At 43.6% G+C, this 21,296-nt stretch overlaps 1 protein-coding gene across 1 annotated transcript in view; it reads left to right on the forward strand.

The window, feature by feature from the left end:
• The window catches only part of Sorbs1 (sorbin and SH3 domain containing 1), a 258,428-nt gene that overhangs the window by 55,672 nt on the left and 181,460 nt on the right, over positions 1-21,296 (forward strand). The window contains exon 2 of the mRNA XM_052761714.1: positions 8,749-8,835. Within this exon, the coding sequence (XP_052617674.1) occupies positions 8,749-8,835 (87 nt within the window). The remainder of the gene's footprint in view (positions 1-8,748; positions 8,836-21,296) is intronic.

Here is a 21,296-nt window from a genome sequence, read left to right on the forward strand (position 1 = left end):
TCAACTCATACCAACCATGTTTTACCTCTGCAGCCATGTGAACTAGTAGTTTCTCTAAACGACAGTATGGCTCTAGCATCTCTTGATTAGAGAGATGTGTCTTCTCTGCCTACACAGGTGGCAGTGGGTCACAGTTTTCCAGATGACTGATTTGCAAACACCTCAACCAGGCAGTCTGCGTGTCTGTCACCTGAAGGGATATTGAAATTTCTCCATCAGGCTGGAGCCCCAAGTGCTCTCCTATGCAGCCTAATTGGGCCTGGTTGTACCTTTGACATTCACTGGGCCGTTTACTTGGCTTCTCTGTGACTGTGCCCTACCCTCTTTCCAAGGATTCTTGAATTCCACACACTGTCTTTGAGTGGAATGGTGGTGTGGTAGGAAGGGAATGTGCACCCCAAGAATCCTTTCCCTCCTCTGCTAAACACAGCTGCAGTTTATTTACCTAGTTGTGATCACATATTAATGGCAGAGGAGCCTGCCAGGAAAGGCAAGGCCAAGAAACCGGTGTATTTAGGGAGAACAGATACTATGTACTTAAGCTGTGTTCTTTGGTGCTTTGTTTAAAAATGTATCGACAATCTAAGAAAGTTGGTCCTACAGAGTCACAGCCCAAGGGTGTGAGATCTCAAACACCTCAGACGCCAGGCAGGTAGCTTGGGAGGAAGACTAAGATAAAAAATAGGTAGAATATTCTTTGTTTTCACAAAAATGTTGTGGTTGCTTTCTTTTGCGGGTGAGGATGGACATAAGACACTCTTGATCTTTCTCTTTCCTGTTGATAGAGATATAGTTCTCTTTAAGAGAAAACCAGCGCATGCATCCATGATAAACAGCTATCAACACGGGGCCTTGGTGTTGGACAGATGACTGTAAACACTTGGACTATCTAGAAATGGCTACTACCCACCTCCGTACAGTTGTGCCCCTTGAGGCTCAGCATTACCACATCTTGCTATTTTTAAGGAGAAGCCACCCTGTGAAATTATAAAATCGTTGGCTTAATAATTAAAAAAAAATTTAAAGACTGATAGGAAGTGGCAAAGTACCACTTCTTCAAGTGGTAACATTTTGGATAGCTATAGTCCAGTGTCCAGTACAGGAAGCTGACATTGCCACAATGTATACACATTGTTATATAGATTTTGTTGTAGACGCCTTTCCACAGGGGTTTACTTGTGCCCATTTGTGTGTGTGTGTGTGTGTGTGTGTGTGTGTTATCCCCTTGCAGTTTTATTATGTGCACCATTTGTGTAATAACAGCCACAATTAAAGTAGTAGCATATGCCTGTAATCCCAGCACATGGACATTAGAAGTGTGGTGGTGGTGGTGGTGGTGTGTGTGTGGGGGGGGAATGAAGATTTCAAATGTAGCTTGGACTGCATAGTGAGTGCCAAACTACCTTGATGGGACTATGTTAGAGTCTAATAGGAAAGTGTACATGTACATACACACACACACACACACACACACACACACACACACACACACACGTACGCACACATACACACACGTGTTTGACTTTTAAGTTGTTTGTCCAAATAAACTGAAAACCTACTTGAGGTCCACAGAACATGCCCTAGGCCTGATGAGTCTCTAATTTTCAACCTTTATTCTAGTCTAGCTGTTTTTTTCTTTTTTAGTCAGATAAAAATTCATGCTCCATAAAATTCACTATATAACCATTTCCAAGTAGGCAGTTTAGCATATTCTAGCATATTTGTCAAGTTGTGCAATCGTTGCCACATTTTTTTTCAGCACTCCCTAAAGAAGCCCCTTGCCCATCAGCATTCACCTCCATTCCCCTCTCCCTCATCCTCTGGCATCCAGTAATCTACTTTGTGTCTCTATGGCCTTGCCTACTCTGAACAGTTTCTGTAAATGGAATCATATAATATATGCATTTTTGTTTCTGGCTGGATATTTTCATCTTACCAAGGAAGGGATCTGAGACCGGAGAGGGAAAATGACGTTTCTATGACTGTATGGAGGAGGCAAGGCTGTCAGTGCTCACTCCTTTGTGCCACAGCCTTCTGCCTCTCCTTATTCTGTGGTCAGTGTGATGATCGTGCTGTGACTTCTTTTAGGGAGACTTGAACAAGTATGCTTAGCAATAGGGCACTTTTGTTAATTGTGTTGAGGTTCTTTTTTTGTTTTTGTTTTGTTTTGTTTTTTTGAGACAGAGTTTCTCTTTGTTGTTTTGGTACCTGTCCTGGAACTCACTCTGTAGCCCAGGCTGGCCTCGAACTCACAGAGATCCACCTGGGATTAAAGTGCTGGGATTAAAGGCATGTGCCATCGCTGCCCGGATGTGTTGAGGTTTTTCAAGGAGTCACTATGGATATGGGAGTTGTAAAGCAGGAAACAGTGTGTAGTTTGGGTCACCTACTGTGTGCCAGTCTCAGAGCAACAGAGATCTGTTAAATTGGGTGCTGACCATGAAGGGATACCTGATTAGGAAAACAGACATATGAAAGATGATTTTTGGATGTTGACATAAGTAGTATGATAGGGGGGAAGGACACTGGGCCCAGTCCATGTGGAGGAAGCTAGAGGGTTGGAAGGAAGCTAACGGGCAATGTGCTGGCAGAAGGAGGCTTGGAATTCAAGAATGGGGTCCACAGTACCACTCTATACGTTCATTGGTGGTGATAGAGGGTATTGTGGGGTATGAAGGTGTGGTCCCAGGCATGAGTTTGAGCCAGGTCAGCTACTGCAGTGGACATCTGAAGTTCTCAAATGGTGTATGACTGAATGGAGGCAGAGTAGGAAAAGCCTAATTTGATAATCGAGTCTCCGTGGGAACTCCAGTCTGAACAGTTAGGGTATACAGAAGAGGTATACATTGAAGCCAGTATCTAAGTAGTGACAGAATTGAAGAATCACAGCTAGAGGCATTAGGAGACTCATGCCAGAGACCATGATGAGTCATGCCATGGAGCATCTTCAGAGAGCCCTCAGCCCTCTTCCACCCACTTGCTTGCTCGTCTGCCTCATATTGAGCACATGTAATGTGCCAGGGACTGTTGTAGTGCTGAGGCTATAGAAATGAACATGTCAGATAGGATCTCTGCTCCTTTGAAGGAGATAAATATAATAGTGGATAAATATGATATGGTCGGGTCTACTAGGAAAGGAGCCTTTGCTGGTGAGAGTAAGGTTCCGGAGTTAGAACTGGCCTTGGTCAAGAGTTAATGTTTCTTCTGAGCTCTCAATCTGAGAATGCCCCATCCTTGGCAAGAGTTTTTTTATTTGTTTTATTTTTAATGCAGTAGAAATAGTAAATGTAAATAGCATAACGATGTGTTGAGGGGGCAGCCTCTGACAGTTTATAGAGTGTGCTTGGCTTTGCTGAGATGTTCTCAAGGGCCCCAAGTCAGACAGAATAGGTATCTGTGGAAGCCTTGGACCTACACACACTCTTAGGATGGGGAGCGGGGGAGAGGGGGAGGAACCATCAGCTTGGGGGAAATAAATGTATATTCAAGTAGAAGATACAGCACAAAGTCACTCTGAATCATTTAAAGTAGGCGTGCTTTTATAATTTTTTTTAAAAGGGAAGCTAAAATTATTTTTTGCTAGTTTCCAGCTAATTCTGTTGTACTTTGAGTGTTGTGTCATTCAGAGAACTTGGAAACATTCATTCTTCCTCCTACCATATTTGTGGAGTAGGTGGGAGAGCTTAAAAAAAGCTCCCGAAGACCCATTTCCTCTGCCTGTGGTTGCAGGAAGAGGAAGAGGATGGGCTGGCACTGGGATCAGAGCGGAGAGAGCCACACTAGTGTGGAGCCTGTGAAAGCTTCAGTGGAGTTCAGTCCCTTAGGGTGTCGGCACTGGCGATAGTCCCTTTGATCCCAGAAAATCCCTTTCAAGGTTCAAAGGGGGTTAATTTTGCAAGTTGTAAAGTGATCTTCTTTTGTTTTATTTTATTTTATTTATTTTGATTTCTGAGACAGGATTTCTCTGTGTAACAGACCTGGCTGTCCTGGAACTTGCTTTGTAGACCAGGCTGGCCTTCAACTCACAGAGATCCGCCTGCCTCTTCCTCCCAAGTGCTGGGATCAAAGGTGTGTGCCACCACTGCCTGGTGTACAGTGATCTTAACTGGAATAACCAATGTAGTGTGATATGAAAACCAACCAGGAGGGTGAAGTACTCAGATTTGTGTCCTTCCCAAGTTGGTTGGCTTCAAGCTGGTTGCACATTTTCTCTCTTGGACTCTGGATTTGTTGCTGCTAGAAGAGAGAAGTCTGCCATGAGCCTGGGAAGCAACTTGGGGCCTTGTATTAAGAAGAAAGAGAGAACAGCCAAGTCTGACTGGGTGGCATGAAGTTTGGGGTATATTTTGACAGAAACCCGAGTTTTGAGGTACTATATTTGGGATGTGTAACCTGCAGTCAAACTTAAAACTTGAAAACAGCAAACAGCACCAATAAGAAGGCAAAGCAGAATGGTACAGATCCTTGCCATCTAGGGACTGGGGAAAAATGCTTTGGAAAAATATAAGTAATCTGTGCTGTGAAGGAGATGTGCATAGGCTTCTGAGGACACTGGGCACGAGAGCTCCTGTAGGCCAGAATGGGTTGGCTGGTGGGCTGACGTTTGTTGGGAACGAGGACATCAGAAATGGCTTGACGGCAGCTGGTACTGTGGTCTTGGGATAGAGTAGAGGAGAAGAGGATACAGATGAGGGAGGCGAGGCCCTAACGTGTCAGACAGGGCCTGGAACCAAAAACTGCTGTGTCTTTTGAAGCACTGGACTAGAGAAGTGTCTTGTATTAGGCCAGGGTATGTTAGAATTGCAGGAAAATGAACGCATCATTTAAAATTGAGGACTACCAGAAGCGGGAAAGTCCTTCTGCTTTCCCTAAACTCTCCGCCACCCCACACCATTCTAAACTTGATTTCTTACCCAAGTGGAGGCTACTTAGGTTGAAGTGGGGTTCTGGGAGTGTCTCCTTGTTTTGTTGGAGAACAGTGAGGCTTGTTGCTTGACCTCTTGTTCCAGAAGGTTGACCTTCGCTAGCTGTGGATTTCTTGGGGTTCTGGGAGTGTCTCCTTGTTTTGTTGGAGGCGAGGGAGGCTCGTGGCTTGGCCTCTTGTTCCAGAAGGTTGACCTTTGCCAGCTGTGGATTTCTCTGATGCTGGTTTTCTGAAGGTCACCTGCTAGCACCTGGTGACGTCAGGAAGAGATCCACGTCAGGTGGGTCCATTCAGGAAGCAGCTTGCTCCAATCTGTCATCTTTGTGGCACATACATTTACTTTGCCATTTTTGGCTAGGGATGGCTCAAGCCATTACATGACCACAAAGTGGAAATCTGCAATGAGAAGTGCTCTGCTGGCTTGGCAGATGTCCACCACGTTGCACTCATCTGCAGTGCTTGCCCTTTGATGGGCAGGAGGGACCTGGTCAGAATGCTTATGTCCTGAATGTGTTCCTCGAAGGCCATTTGATGGCTGGAGAGGTGCAGATCCTTTGTCTTGCTGGAAGGGGCAGCTGCATGGTATGTAGAGATGCAGGTCTGCTGCCGGGACTAGGCAGCCCGAGTTTCATCTGGAAACATGCAGACTGGGCGACTGCCGCTAAAGAGAGGGAGGCCTGCCTCACTTACCTGGTTGCCATTCTTGGTGCTGGCATTCTGCCACCTTCTTAATGGGGTTAAGCAGTGGGTGTCATGATGGCATAAACATTAGGTGGACATACTGAGAATGAGTAAATCTCCAAGCAGAACTCTTGGTGCTTTCCTGGAGGATGCTGAATTAATGACCTTGAAGAGACTGTTCTGGAGCTTCTGCGCTCCTGGTAAAGTACACCCATCCCCAGGTTCATGCCAGAATCGCCTGTGGGAGGGTTTTGTACTGCCAAACCAAAAATAAGAGTATTTTTATTATAGTCTTTTTAGTTCTCCAGGTGATTTTCATTTTCAGCCAGATACAAGAACCTGCCAAACCTTTGTGGTTCTAGTGAAGTTCTGTCCACCATTCAGGGGGACCGTGCCTTGTGTCCTCATACTGCTCCTAACTGCACCTGTTCCTACCCCAACCTAAGCCTTCATCTCACATTTGGCCTTCACTCTTAACTCTTTACACCCCTTCCCATGCCTGCTCCCACCCCGTGTGTGTGTGTGTGTGTGTGTGTGTGTGTGTGTGTGTGTGTGTGTGTGTCTGTGTGTGTGTGTCTGTGTGCTTACATGTGGAAGCCAGCCAGAGGTCAACATTAGCTGTCCTCTTCAGTCACTTTCCCCCTTACTTTTTGATTCAGAATCTCCCACTGAACCTGGAGCTCACAAATTCAGATAGTCTTCCTGGCCAGTGAACTCCAGGGAATCTTTCTGTCTCCTCATCCTCCACCCCGCTTCCTCTAGTGCTGGGATCATAGAAGCTGGCTGCCAGGCTGGGCTTTTTACAAGTGGGTTCTGGGGATCCGAACTCCGGTCATCAGAGCTGTGCAGCAGACATTTTGCTAACTGGGCCCATCTCCCCAGTGCCAAGGCTGGAGTTGGAACTGCTCTTGGTGCCTCAGCCCAGGCTGGTACTCGTCGATTTCTGACAAATGAGAAAGCTCCACATGGAGATTTGGATGGACAGGTATTCTGAGATTTTTTTTTTTAGATTTATTTATTTATTATGTACACAGTGTTCTGCCTGCATGTATCCCTGCAGGTCAGAAGAAGGCGCCAGATCTCATTACAGATGGTTGTGAGCCTCCATGTGGTTGCTGAGAGTTGAACTCAGGACCTTTGGAAGAGCAAGCAGTGCTCATCTCTCCAACCCCGAGATTTTTTTTTTTCTCTTGTGAACATTTCTGCTTAAGGCCAGTAGTTTCTGGATATTTGGGGCCTTGGGGTGGGGATAGGTTTCTCAATCTTATAACTGATGTGAAGAAAAACTCATATTTATTCTTCTTCTTAGAAACCTCCCCCAAAGCCCAAGGCTTCTGCCATGGTGTTTCTGAGGCCTTCCAGACTCTGAGAAATACTAGTTGTCCCTTGACATGAATGGGCATTGCCAGGGACCAGGGCTGAGTTGGTGGTGTTCTTGATGTGGACATTTGGTGAGATGTACAGATGAGAACGCACATGCAGTGCTGTGCGTCAAGTCCTTACAGATGTTGAGTTACATTATGTAAGGCAAGGGTTGGGTTTTTGTTTGTTTTTCTGTGTGTGTGTGTGTGTGTGTGTGTGTGTGTGTGTGTGTGTGTGTGTGTGGGTGTGTGATGATGGTGGTGGTGTTTAAGATCTATAAGGTAGTAGGAGACCCGGACAAAGCTGAAATAGATGGCTGTTCAAATGTCCCTCTTTTGCCTGCGTTGTCCCCTGGGGTGGGATCCGCACCTTCCTACTCCCACCAGGCTTTGGGGTTTGCTCAGTCCTCTGTTCGTGCTAGGAAGAAGTCTCCGCTTCTGCCACTGGGTGCTTCTCTTCAATGCTCCCATATCACCCGAGCATGCCCGTTTAGAGTGTCCAGACCGCCTTTTTCTCAGAACAACTTAAGGGCTGTGCCGACTTTGTATCTCTTAGCACCTCATGCTGTGTGGTATGTAGTATAGCTCAGTGAGCAAATCAATAAATTCTTTAAGAGAATGATATAAATAACTCCCACCATCTTAAGCTGAACACTGCTAATGTGTTACAGTGCTGGTGTCTTTGTATGTAAGCGTGTATATAGTTTTCTCCTTTTTTGTTTTGTTTTGTTTTTGTGAATCTGCTGGAGCTAGAACCCAAGGCCCCACACAAGCCAGGCAAGTGCTCTACATCCCCAGCCCTTGGGTTTTCTCTTTAAAATTTTATTTTATGTTTATACGTGTTTGCCTGCATGTGTATATGTGCACCACATGCATGCAGTGCACCTTGAGTCCAGATGAGGGCCTCAGATCCCTTGGAACTTGAGTTACAGATGGTTTTAAATTATCTTGTGGTTGCTGGGAATTGATCCAGGTTCTCTTCAAACGCAGAGGCAGACGAGGGTGGTGGGGAATGAAAGCGGCAGTTCTCTGTGCAGAGAAAATACAGAATGCTAGCGTTGGTATTCTGAGCAAGCACACCTGCTTGGGAAGGGTGACTGCTGTTTGCTACCAGACCATCACTGTTACAGATCTTTTGATCTGTTTGCCTTTTAAAGAGAAGCTGAAAGTGTGAGGTTCGCCATAGTCGTCCTCGTTGTCGTTATCATCTTAATTTGTTGTGTGTGTGTGTGTGTGTGTGTGTGTGTGTGTGTGTGTGTGTGTGTGTCTGAGTGTACACACGTGGGAGTCAGAGAACAACTTTTGAGTGAGTTCTCTCCTTGTACTGTGAGTTCTGGGGATCGAACTTAATTTCTCAGAATGGTCTGACAAGAACTTTTGTCTGCTGAGCCACCTTGTAGGCCTAAGAGGTCTGAGCTTTTACGTGACATTTCTGAGTTTTAACTTCAGGGAGTTCCAGGACATACGAAGCAGAGGTAGTGTTGTGCCTCTGCAGGTTAAATGACCCTTTGCTTTCAGTTTGTGACCCCGTTGCAGGCAATCTCTGGAGTATTCTTGTGTCCGAGATTCTGTCATTGTTGTGGGAGACATTTCCGTGTGTGAACTGAAGATTATTGGTCTATATGGGAAAAGGGGCTGAGCCAGAGATTTAGGCTGGATGAGAAGCATGGGGGCTTGGGTCTGAGTGGGGTGCCTGTTGAGATGAGTTGGGTTGAGATGAGCCACCTGGGGTAAGGCCAGTGTGTTTGTGGTTTGCTCATGGTGTTTTATGTGTCGTTTCAGGAATTGGCATCCATTGGAAGAATCTGCAAGCCTCTCTCTGCCCAGAGCTCCAGGACCAATGTGTCTTCCTACTACCATAAACCACTGGTGAATAAGTGTTTTTGTTTTTTCCTCCTGTTGCAGTGAAGAGACATATTGACCATGCACTGTGATTTGCACATAATGATGTTTATCTCTTGTTAGTTACTTTTTGATTGCTGTGATAAAACACCATGACCAGAGCAACTTCTAGAAGGGAGGGATTATTGGGGCTTATAATTCAGGAGGAAAAAGAGTACATCATGGCAGAGAATTGAGGCAGCAGGTGGCAGGCATGGTAGCAGGAACAGCTGAAAACTCCCATCTCCAACCATAAGTAGCAGGAAAGGGAGAGAGTGAACTGGGAATGGCATGTGGCTTTGAAACTTCAAAGTCTGCCCACAATGACGTGCGTCCTGTAGCAAGGTCATACTTCTTAAACCTGTTCATACAATGCCACCAGCTGGGGACCAAGTAGTCAAACCCTGGGGCCTATGCGGGATATTCTCATTTAAACCGCCACAGCTTAGTTTAGGCATATCTAGGGCCTGCCGCTTTTACAGGAATCTGGAATAATTGTGTGGTTTCTGGCATTTCAAACAGCAAAATATATCCTGTCTTGTTCACACTGCAGAGTTTCTTGCTTTGAAGACTGAAGGAGATAATGTTTGTGAACACACTTGAAAGAGATTGAGGTGTTGGACAGATATAGTGTAATACTGTGGTGTTCTGAGCTACATTGAGACTCTCCTCTCACACACACTTTATTTCTTTAAGTAGCTTTTTCAAGCATCCCAGATGTTGAAAGAAATAGCTGCTGTACTCAGATCACTGCAGCCCAGGGCTGGATGGGACCTTCCTGCCTTTGTCTTGTGATGCTTATATCTACCTTCACCTGCTAAACCTGAGAGACAGGGCTCTAAAGCTGTCGTGTCTGAGTGAACTAGCACATTAAGATGAGATAACTAGACATTACCCTCACATGTGGACAGGTTGGTAATGCGGGGTTTAAATACTTGTTTTCTGAGACCTCTAGGGTGGTTCTTTAAGATATTTGCATTTTCTTTTCTTTTTAAATTTGTTACTACCACTCTACCTCTGTTTTATTTTCATTATATATTTCCTTTCCTCTTTTGGTTTTTCAAGACAGGTTTTTTCTGTGTAATAGTGGCCCTGACTGTCCTGGAACTTGCTCTGTAGACCAAGCTGGCCTCGAACTCAGAGATCTGCCTGCCTCTGTTACCCGAGTGCTGGGATTAAAGGCATGTGCCACCATGCCTGGCTATATTTTCTTTTTCTTTTTTTTATGTTTTTTTCTTTCCCGTTTTAATTGAAAATATTTTTTCATACAATATATCCTGATTATAGTTTTCCCTCCTCCAACTTCTTCCAGGCCCCACCCCCCCATTAGAAAACAGTAAGGCATTTAAACAATCATAAGCTAAAACAACAACAACAAAATCAAGCTAGAATAGGAACAAGCAAAAAAGAGCCAAAGAAAAAAGCACAAGAAAGACATACAGATGCAGAGACACATGCATTAGCACACACAGAAAGCCTGAGAAGACTCGGAGTTGGAAACTGTAATATACAATCAAAAGATCTGTAAGGCTTAAAAAAAAAAAAAAAAAACCTCAGAGAAAGCATTAGGAGACAAAAAAACCCCAAAAAACAAAACAAAACAAAACAAAAAAACAAAAAAAACTTCCCAAAATACCATTGAGTTCACTTTGTGTTGTCCATCCACCACTGGGCATGGGGCCTGCTCTTGAGTGTGGTTTGTATACCCAGCAAGACTCAATTGGAGACAACTAATTTTTCCTTTGCATAGCTCTGTTTTTTTTTTTTTTTTTTGTTTTTGTTTTTTTTTTTTTTTGGTTTTTCGAGACAGGGTTTCTCTGTGTAGCTTTGCGCCTTTCCTGGAACTCACTTGGTAGTCCAGGCTGGCCTCGAACTGACAGAGATCCGCCTGGCTCTGCCTCCCGAGTGCTGGGATTAAAGGCGTGCGCCACCACCGCCCGGCCCATAGCTCTGTTTTTTATTTGTTGTTTTTTTTTTGTTTTGTTTTCCCTAAGGTGAATGGATTGCATTTCACAATTACCTTCATGTTTGTCTGTGGTCAAATTATTTCATGCTCTTCAAATGTTCTCTAGGAGAAACTTGTTCATCGCAGCAGGCAAACCTCCATAGCAGCTGCAGGAAGTGGAAACACACCCTTAGCAACCTTGTGCTCAGTACTGAAATAGGAATGGTTGCACGGTGATAGCCAGCGCACATTGAAGGTGTTCTGTGAACCCCGGAGGACAAGGACCACAGGAGTCAGGGAAGCTGTGTGACCCGTACATTTGAATATGGCCACTTTGTAGAGAAAATCTGACCTGTTTAATGTTGCTGTCTGGTCAGCGTCCATCAAATGGGTCAGGTCATTTTGTGACCCAGTGAGATAAATCCTAATGACACAGCCACTGGAGGAGATTGCTGGGGGCTACAGTTGGCAGTCCATCAGGACAACCGGGCCTAGGGCTAGGGGCTGGTTTTTAGACTGCTCCCAGGGGACATGTTGGGTATTCTGGGTCCCATCTTGAATTTCGCCTGATAGAAAGAAGAGTTTATAGTGGAGTCTCCAGGGAATCCGATGGCTGTTCTGTCCAGCCAGCAGATGTGTGTTTATTCCTACTCCATGTCAGGACATTGTCCTGGGCACTGGTGATTCGCTGTTCACAAGGTGGACTGTGTGTCTTCTCCTCTTTGGAGCTCAGGCTTGAGCAAGGATGACAGATAAGAACATGAACTTCAAGAGGGCTGAGATCTCTGCTTGTCTCACTTGCTGCTGCATCCCCACTCCTTAGAATCCTGGAACCTGATGGGTGCTCACTATGTTCGCAGTTGTGAATGGAGCAAACAGATAAGCCAAGTAGAAAATGTAATTTCAGCTAATGCACTATGAAAAAAATAAAACCAGGTTAGAGAATTGGGGAGAGAAACGAGGGAAGGAGGGGAGGGGGGAAAGAGTGACTCATTTTCTATAGAGACCTGAATGGAGTGGGACTCTGGGGGGTGGGGTGCGATCTTCACAGAGGGAACAGCAAGGGGAAGGCAAAGCCTTTGGTGTAGGCTGCACTTGGCATGGTGGAGGAGCAGGAAGGTGGCCAGTTTGGCTGAACTTGGGCTGCAGGTGGTTTAGGGAGGAGGGAGTGGTGTGAAATGGGATGATAGTGTAGGCGGGAACCAGATTGTATAGACTGCGATAAAGAGTTGGAGTTTTACTGGAGAAGTCTGTAGTTGATGTGATCTTGTACTTTAAAATAGTTCTTTTGGATCCTGAATGGGTAATAGAAAAGAAGGCAAGAGGACTCTTAGGGTAACTTTTGGGAGACCTTGTCAGTTGCCAGGCGAGGGTAGAGATGTAACCTGGATCACAGAGTGATGTGACGTGGTCGGGTTCAGATTATGCTTTGAAGAAGTTTGCAGTTCAGTGTTGGATATGAGCAAAGAGAAGAGTCAAAGCTAAGTTAGGACCTTTGGCTTGGTAAATGATGCCATCACTTATTGAGATGGGGAGCAAAGAGGGACCCTAAAAATTTGGTTTCAAGGCTGGCGGTGTAGCTCTGTGGATAGAGTGCTTAGCTGACCTGCACCAAAACTCTGGGTTTGATTCCTCAGCACCACATACACTTAATCCTAGCACTCGGGAGGTGGAGGTAAAAGGACATAAGTTCAGGGTCATGCTGAGCTGCGTAGTGGGTTTGAGGCCAGTCTGGACTCTGTGACCCTCAGAAAAGAAGTTTCGTTTGAGCCTTGTAAATGGATGTTTGTTCCACAGCAGAGCCTTATTAATTTTGAGATGCCCATTCAGCATTCTCATAGAGATATAAAGTTGTCTGAGGCTGGAAATAGTATCTGTGAGGTTCATCAAGTCTATATGGTATTTAAAGCTAAGACTGGATGAGACCATTTAGGGAGAAAAAGAAGATGTTAGGATTTTGACAGAGAAAAGAATGACTAAGGGTGTATTTTCTGCATAAAAATCCAAGAAGTAAATCAAAGGCTGGTGAGATGGCTCAGAGTGTAAAGGCACTTGGTGTCAAGGTTGACACCTGGAGATCAATTCTCAGGACCCACATGATGGAAGGAGAGAACCAACTCCTCTCGAGTTGTCCTCTGTCTACTTACACTGTGACATGTGCACACATATGTGCATGTGCACATGTACACTAAATAAATGTAATGAAATTTTTTAAAGAAGTAAACAAAGGATACATGCAAGAAAATATGGTATGATTCTACCTTTCATAACTAGGAACTGTGCAAATGAGATGAAGATATGAAAGTCATAACAAAGCCTCACCTTGTATAAAAAGTTAAAACACTGTGATTTCTGTAAATCAAGAAAAGTCATTCTAGATTTGCACAATTTAAAATCTGGTCTGCTGAGAGAATTTATAAGCTGCATTTGTGCACTTGGCACATGACTGCCTTTGGCTGGCAAGCAGAAAGACCAGCATCCCTTGCCAATAACCTGTAAACTGCATTGTTCTTTATATGGACTGGAGCTTTGACAAGCTGTATTTGTGCCTGACTTTAATTCACTGCTCATACACTTCAGATTTTTTTTATCCCATAATTATGGTATCCGAGAGTGATAAACTGAAAGCCCACTGAGTGCAAAACATATCTGAAAATCAGTTGTCATAGAAAGATGTGATAAAATTCTATGAAGGGGAGCTGGAGAGGTGGCTCAGCAGTTAAGAAAACGTACAGTTCTCGCAGAGGGTCAGAATTCGGTTCCCAGAACTCACATTAGGAGGTTCAAAGCTGCTTGTAAGTCCAGTGCCAGGGGTATTTGATACCTCTGACCCCTTAGTGCACCCACACACATGTACATATCCACACACAGACACACGCCTGTGTAGGCAGATTTTTCTGTCCTACCTGCCAGCTCCCAAATAACTACACGGAGACTTCTTATTAATTATGAAAGCTTGGCTGATAGCTTAGGCTTGTTACTAGCTCTTAAATTAACCCATTTTTTTTTTTTTTTATCAATCTCCTTTTTATCTCATGGCTTTATTACTTTACTCTGTACTGCCCATGCTGCTTCCTCTGAGTCCTGGCAGCTCCTTGAGACTCCACTTTTTTTCTTCCCAGCATTCTCTCTGCCCTGAAAACCTTGCCTAGCTATTGGCCATTTAGCTTTTTCTTAAACCAGTCACAGTGAAATATCTTCACACAGTGTGAAGGAATATTCCACAACACACCTGTACACATGATTAAAAATAAACCATTTAAAAAATTCAATGAAGAAGGGTAAAAGGCAGCATGCTTCATAGGATCACAGTAACATTTAGGCATCCTCAAAATACCAAACAAATGTTCTAACATAAAAAGCAGAATAAATATAACTGCAATGTGTTATGGCAATTGTAGTCATCTGTATCCCTAAAGCACCAAGGACTCATGGGAGAGAACCAGTTCTAATCCCATACCTTGTCATCTTATTTCGGAGATTCTGGTGTGAAATGCAGTTGTTCTGTGCTGGTTTCATTGACCATATCCTGTGAATCACCCACTGAGCTTTCTCAAGATCTTACTGGTCTCTTTAGTTTATTTATTTTAGGCCACCTATATGTTTTCTTTGGACTTTCTCCAGCTTCCATGGATCTTGCTTGTCCCTTTCCTCCCATTATGTGTTTTAAAGCCTGTATGCCTCCTCCCTCTGCCTTCAGGATACCCCTACCCTTAACCCCAAGGCTACTGAAGATCTCCAAGATTTTCTTTCTTGACCTGGCCTACTCAGCCTTGTGTGGGAAAGATGCCTGAATAGAAAGCCTTTGAGGGCAGCATGATAAGCAGCATTCCACAACTGACTGATTCAATCCCAGGTACCTGACTGGTTGGGCATGTGCTTGAAGATGTCAGGGTTTCAGGGAAAATACTCAGAGTGAGCTTCTGGTGCACCTGGTCTCTGGAGAGTGTGTGTGGACTGTGTGGTGTGCTGCCTTTGACAACAGTGGTTATAGCCAACGAAGGCTTCAGTGGAGTGGCTTTCATGGAGTGGATGTCAAATCTGATTTTCCTGTCTTCTGTTCTCACAGAGTAGAAACTTAAATGAAAATGTAAACAATTAAACTCACTGGCAGTTGTTGGGGAAGATTTCTGCTCTCTGCTTTGTTATTTAGGAAGAGACCTCAGGAATCAAAAAAGAATGGGACCTTCCCATGCACCTGGCTATTAAGAGTGATAGAGCATTTAAGACAGTAGTATCTGGTGTTAAGATGACTTACCTCATAGAACCACTAGCTGTGCAAGCCTCACAACCTGAGCCTGATTCCTACAGCCCACTCAAAGACCGGAGAGAACCAACTCTACAGCTTTCTGTAGGTGGACTTTTCTGTCCTGTCAGCCGCTCCCCAAATAACCACACAGAGACTTAATATTAATTTTAAATGCTCAGCTGAGAGCTTAAGCTTGTTTTTAGCTAGCTCTTATAATAAATGACCTCATTTCTTTTAATCCGTGTGTTGCCCCAAGGCTCATTTATCTCATGTCCACACTTTCCATCCTGCTTCCTCTTATCTCATGTCTCCTCTGACTCCGCCCTTCTTCTCCCCAGCATTCTCTCTGACCCCAAAAATCCTGCCTAGCCATCGGCCAGTCAGCTTTTTATTAGCAACGATAGCAACACATCTTTACAGTGTACAAAAGGATTATTCCATGGCAGTTTTCCTCTGACCTCCACATGCGTGGCCCCATAGATACGTCATATGTACATACAAAATAATAACCTAAAGAGTATATTTTAAAGTGACATGTTCCTCTGTTTGCGGGGGTGGGAAGAGGCTTAGAGCTTCAGACTTAAGAACATTTCTGGATGAACATGATGGTGGGGAAGGGCAGTGGTGTGGGAAGAGGAGCCGACTTTTCACCCTGTCCTTTGTACTTCATGTTCTTCCCATTAGTTACTACCTTTAAACAGGGCCACAGTAGTATCCCTTTTGATTTTAATTATTTAAAAGAATTTAAGCTCTTTTATCTCTTGGTCTGTAACTGTTCTTGCTCAGTTTATCTTAATTTAGGTTATTGCCTGTTCACAGTGCCCGTTGTCTTTTTTTTTTTTTTTTTTTTTGGTCTTCAGGTTTATTACTGATCTATCACAAGGGTTCATAATTTGAGTTTCAAAGTTTTGCATGCATGGGGATAGGTCAGTCAGGCTAGTCTCTTCCCTTCTTCTGTTCTGATTTCTGAAAAGATATAAGTGTATTTCTAGTGAACATTTTGTTTTACTGCTTTAGGCAAATAAGTTCTTTAGGTGTGGTTTAGTTGCCATGATCTGGCTCACAGATAAGGACATTTCAACTGAACTTTGCCACACCTCTTAGAGTGAAATCTTAACAAAATTAAAAAAAAAAACAAACAGATTTACTTATTTTGTTTTGTATGTGTGAGTGTTTTTCCTGCGTGTACATCTGTGTACCATGTACCTGCGTAGGTCAGAAGGGGGCATTGGATCCCCCGGAGCTGGATGGTTATGAGGTACCATGTAGGTGCTGGGAACTGAATCTAGGTCCTCAGCAAGAGCATCAAGTGTAGAGTAAAATCTACTACCACTGTAAAACAGAACTTGAAATCTGGAATTTATTGTAGTTGATGGTTTCTAATCTCAGAGTTCAGGTAAATTAAGACACAACCCAAACTCTTTCCTTGTCTTATAAATCTGTCCAGGCTGGAGAGATGGCTCAGAGATGGCTAAAAGCACTTTCTGCATGACCACCAGAACCTAAGTTCAGATCCCAGAACCCACATATCAAGCTGGGTGTGTCTTACTTGTACATGTAACTACACTGTTGAGGTCAGAGACAGGAGGATCACTGGGGCTTGATGGCTACCAGATTAGCTGGAAAAATACAAGTCTCAGATTCAGGGAGAGATCCTATCTGAAAAGAATAAGGTGGAGAATGATAAAGGATAATGCTTTATACTGTCCTCTGGCCTCCATGTACCCGCATGTGCATGCACCTGTACCCATGTGCAGATAGCTCTCTCTTTCTCCCCCCTCTTCTCCTATCATAGAAAAAATGCTTCAGGTTCAGGGAGAGATTCTCTCTCAAAAGGTGGAGAGTGATAGAGGATGGCATTTGTCAGTATCTTTTGGCCTTCATGTACCCCTATGTGCACACATCTATACACACAAGTGCATAACTCTCTCTCGCTCTCTCTTTCTCTCTCTCTCTCTCTCCACTATCTTAGGAAAGTCTTCAAAATTTAGTTTGCATAAGTTGGATGCAAAGACATGAGAGCCCTGTGTGAGTGGAGGTGGAACTTGGTGTCTGGAACCCAAGGTGCCAATCACCCTCCTGCTGTTGGCAGTGTGTGCTGTTGGGCACTTTCTGTAGCTTCATTGTCTAGAAGTATTTCTTAGGGCAACAAAATTTATTCTGTTACCAGAGATTTGTAAGTCTGTTTTCTGGCCAAAACTCAGTTTGTGCAGCATTGACATTCTTAGATATTGATGTTTTCCCAAGAGATTTACCCATTTGATTTTACACTTTTTAAACAAGTGGAAAATTATGTCACACTTGCTGGCCATGTGTAGAAACAGGATATTTTCTCCTCTCTTCCTTCTAGTGACCATTGCAATTACAGATAAAAGAAAGTATTTCTTGGCTTTCTTTTTCTTCCCTAGTTTGGGGACATAAACATTAGGTTGTACTTGAGGTTTTCACTAGAACAAGGAGGTTGACATTATGTCCAGTGATTACCGCCCATCATAGGACAAACTCATCCCGATTGTTCTGGAAACTGATTAAGCATCATCTGATGCTGACAGCACAGTAGTGCCCTCATCCTGTGGTCCCCTTGTCAACAGAGATGACTCACTCAGTGTTTCCCTCAAACCCAGTGTCTCTGCTCTGTTCATCATAGCTTGGTTAAATAAAAAGTACTTTCTGTAGAGGTGTGATTAAAAAGAATAAATGAACGTTTTGTGCTTGTCAAGTTAACCTAATCCAACTTCCGCCATCATTATTGATTAGGTATTGGTTCTTGGACCTTTAGGGGAGGGGTCAAGAACCCCTTTAAGGCATGTATGTACATATATGATCTGCATATAGAACTCCTGTACATTTCCAGGAGGTGACACTCCCAGCTGAGTTATGCTTAGTCACAGACAGTTCTAAATGTGGCCACTTCTGGATGCCTCTGAGTGGCAGGCACCCACTCTAAGATTGCTTTTCTGATTAGATAGAGCTGTGCTGAAGGCAGCCTAGTTTCAGTGCAATTTGTATCTTCCAGAATTGTTCCAATATGGACTCAAAGCTGAAACTCTCTCTTATGTAAGTTGCTGTTACAGAGACAACCTTCGACATTTTTATTTTCTGACAGCCAAAATTTTCCCCCCCAGGTTCATTTATTTCCTTTCAGTCCCTTTTCTAGCCAAGGGGGAAAAAAAAGCTCTTTTTTAATGCATATATTTTACAGTACATGGAGAGACCAGTCAACAGAAGCCATGGCTCTAGACACTGTTGTTCCCAGAGGTTGTCATCTTTATATCATGTTATCCTCCATAGCAATTGCAGGCTAGATGCCAACAAGCAGCAGCATCTTAAAGGTTTTGAAATGGAGGCCAGAATGTTACCAGTCAGAAATTTTCACGTAATTTGGTTTTTAGTTGATTTGGAAAAACAAGACCATCTTGTAGCTAGAGTTTTCCTGCCTGGCCCACAGTCAGGACAAATCTCTATCACCTGCCAGTCCCACAGTCGTCAGACCCAACCAAGCAAACACAGAGACTTATATTGGTTACAAACTGTATGGCCTTGGCAGGCTTCTTGCTAACTGTTCTTACAGCTTAAATTAATCCATTTCCATTAATTTATACCTTGCCACATGGCTCGTGGCTTACCGGCATCTTCACATGCTGTTTGTCATCATGGCAGCTGGCAGTGTCTCTCTGACTCAGCCTTCCACTTCCCAGCTTTATTCTCCTCCTTGTCCCGCCTACACTTCCTGCCTAGCCAATGGCCAATCAGTGTTTTATTTATTGACTAATCAGCAACACATTTGCCATACAGAACATCCCACAGCACCATCTATCTGTATAGGACAGGATTCTTGCATGGGCGTCAGTGTTTGCTGATGTCTTTGTACCTCCTTTGGGTGACCTGTTCCGATCCCCCTGGCTTGGCTTTTGTAACCCCTGACTTAATGTTTTGTCTCAAATCCTGTCGTGAAAAATCAAGGGATCTTTAGGGTCAATGAAGTGTTTTGTTTCCCCTGCTTTTAAAATTGAGAAAGTCAGTTTAAAACAACAGGAGCAAAACAGTTGGAGTAATTAGGCAAATTGTATGCTTCTTTTCCTCAAAGAGATCCAACTGAAAGGAAAGGAAAAAAAGAAACCAATAATGTAATACTTTTTAGTGTTCTTTACAAATAGGAAGCCATTATATTAGTTTTGAAACATAATGAACTCTGTATAATTTGATTTGCTCATATAGTTACCATGTTGGAAACATTTGTACAAAGTTTCTAATTATATTGTTTGCTCTTAAGTATTCTTAGCATTCTCTTTTTTATAATAAACTATTGAACTTGAAATGGCTGACCATGTCCTAAGGCATTTTTCTCTTTTAATAATATACAGACAAATGTAAAACTGAACAATAGAAGTGGCCACCATTTTAAAGTTGTATTTATATTTCTACTTGAAATGTCCTTGTATGTGTTTATGGGGTAAAGAGTGATATGTGTGATAATCAGGATCCAGATGATTGGCTTCTCTGTTATTTCAGATATGTACATTTCTTTGCATTGGGAACATTCAAAAATCTTCTCTTCTAGGTGCTTTGAAATATTCAGTTAATTGTTGTCAACTGTAGTTACTCTACTGTTAAAGAACATTTACCTTTTTATCCAACTGTATTCACTACCTGTTGCTGCTACCAACATTTTAATTTCCCTGTCTGTCTGTCTGTCTATCATCCATCTGTCTTTTACAGTTCCAGGGATTGAACCCAGGGCCTCATGCATGCTATGCAAACATCATACCTCTGAACTAAGTCCCAGCCCGCCCCTGGTAACATTTTAACAAGACACAGGGTTGTCTGGTATTTGGCAACCTTTCACTTTCCACAATGTTGAGTAGAGAACAGAAAAGGAACTTTTCTATAAGGAACTATAAGTCACAACTTTAAGAAAAGACAGCAGAACTAGCCTAAAACCTGGATGACCATGTAGATATTCCAAGCCATTCACATTTTATGAGTTGTCCTGGTCCAGAGGTTTTGTTTCTCCTATGCCTTTTCCCTCCCTAGTGGTCTTTACTCACCTCTGAACACTAACTAGTAGCCAGGATGAAAGCAACATCTCAGCCCTTTCCATCTTTAGCTCCTAGTGTGGGAATTAGAGCTCACCAGACTCTTGGTATGCTGGGCAGGGCATAGGGAGCCTGGAACTCTCACCTTGGCTATGTGAGGCCCTGACCTCCACCTACCCTGGAACCCCCAGCCCTGCCTTGCACGTGCTCTGCTTCTAGTAGAAAAATGAGACTCTTCTAGTTCAAAATGCCTTTTTGTTCATGTGGAGCTCTCACTTAAGGGTGGGGGTAAGTTCTGGAAAACCGGAGGCTCTAATTGTCTGACAGCCTTTGCAGGTTTAAAAGAGCAGAATCTTGATGGACAGCCCCTAATTCCTCATGTTTTCTGCTTGGCTACCTGGAGTACTCACAGGGAAGAACTAAGTAGTGAGTTCCTGTCCATCAACTCATGATGTAGCCTTTTAATAGCTCCCCAGGAAGGAAATTCTATGGCAGAATTTGGAAAGCCTGGTTCAAGAGTGAGCCAGGCAGAAGGGCTTTTAGCTCTCTGAAATTATGGATAGATCTACAATGCTACATTCTCACCCATATTCATGGTTCTCATGAGACTTGGGCCACCTAGTTCTTGAATATAGGATGATACTTTTATTTCTTTGTGACAAGTTCAAAGTCAGTTGTATACTGTCTCTTGGCTCTGGTCAGACAAAAGTGCTGGTCAGAACAACAGAAAAAAATGATAAAGAGGCTTTAGCAGAGCAAATTTAAATGTAGTAGGACATGTTCAACACAGGATAGTGAATGTAGGCTGCTAAGTGTGTTGTATAATGGGCCTGTGTTACCAGTAATGGGATGAGTACTAGTAATACTGGAAAATGCACGTGCGTATGCGTGCAAGCGTGAGCGCGCAAGCACACACACACATACACACACACACACACACACACACACACACTCACAGTATGGCTTGGGTGATAGCACAATTTACTAGTAAAGTGTATACCTTATGAACGTGAGAATGTGAGTTCTATAGAAAAATCGAGCTGTTGCCTAACCAGAAGCTTCACCTCCACTGACTAACATTCGTGGTACTCTGCACAAGATTGGAGGAGAAAGGTCGTTATCAATGTCACCCAGTGACAAGTGCTGTGACCTACAACAGTGACTGGCCTGCACAATATACTGATGGGATAGTGCCACAAATATTATGGAAGTAACCAAC

This window comes from Peromyscus californicus, unplaced genomic scaffold, assembly GCF_007827085.1.
Source record: "Peromyscus californicus insignis strain IS unplaced genomic scaffold, ASM782708v3 Scaffold_4__1_contigs__length_199733344, whole genome shotgun sequence".
NCBI lineage: Eukaryota > Metazoa > Chordata > Mammalia > Rodentia > Cricetidae > Peromyscus > Peromyscus californicus.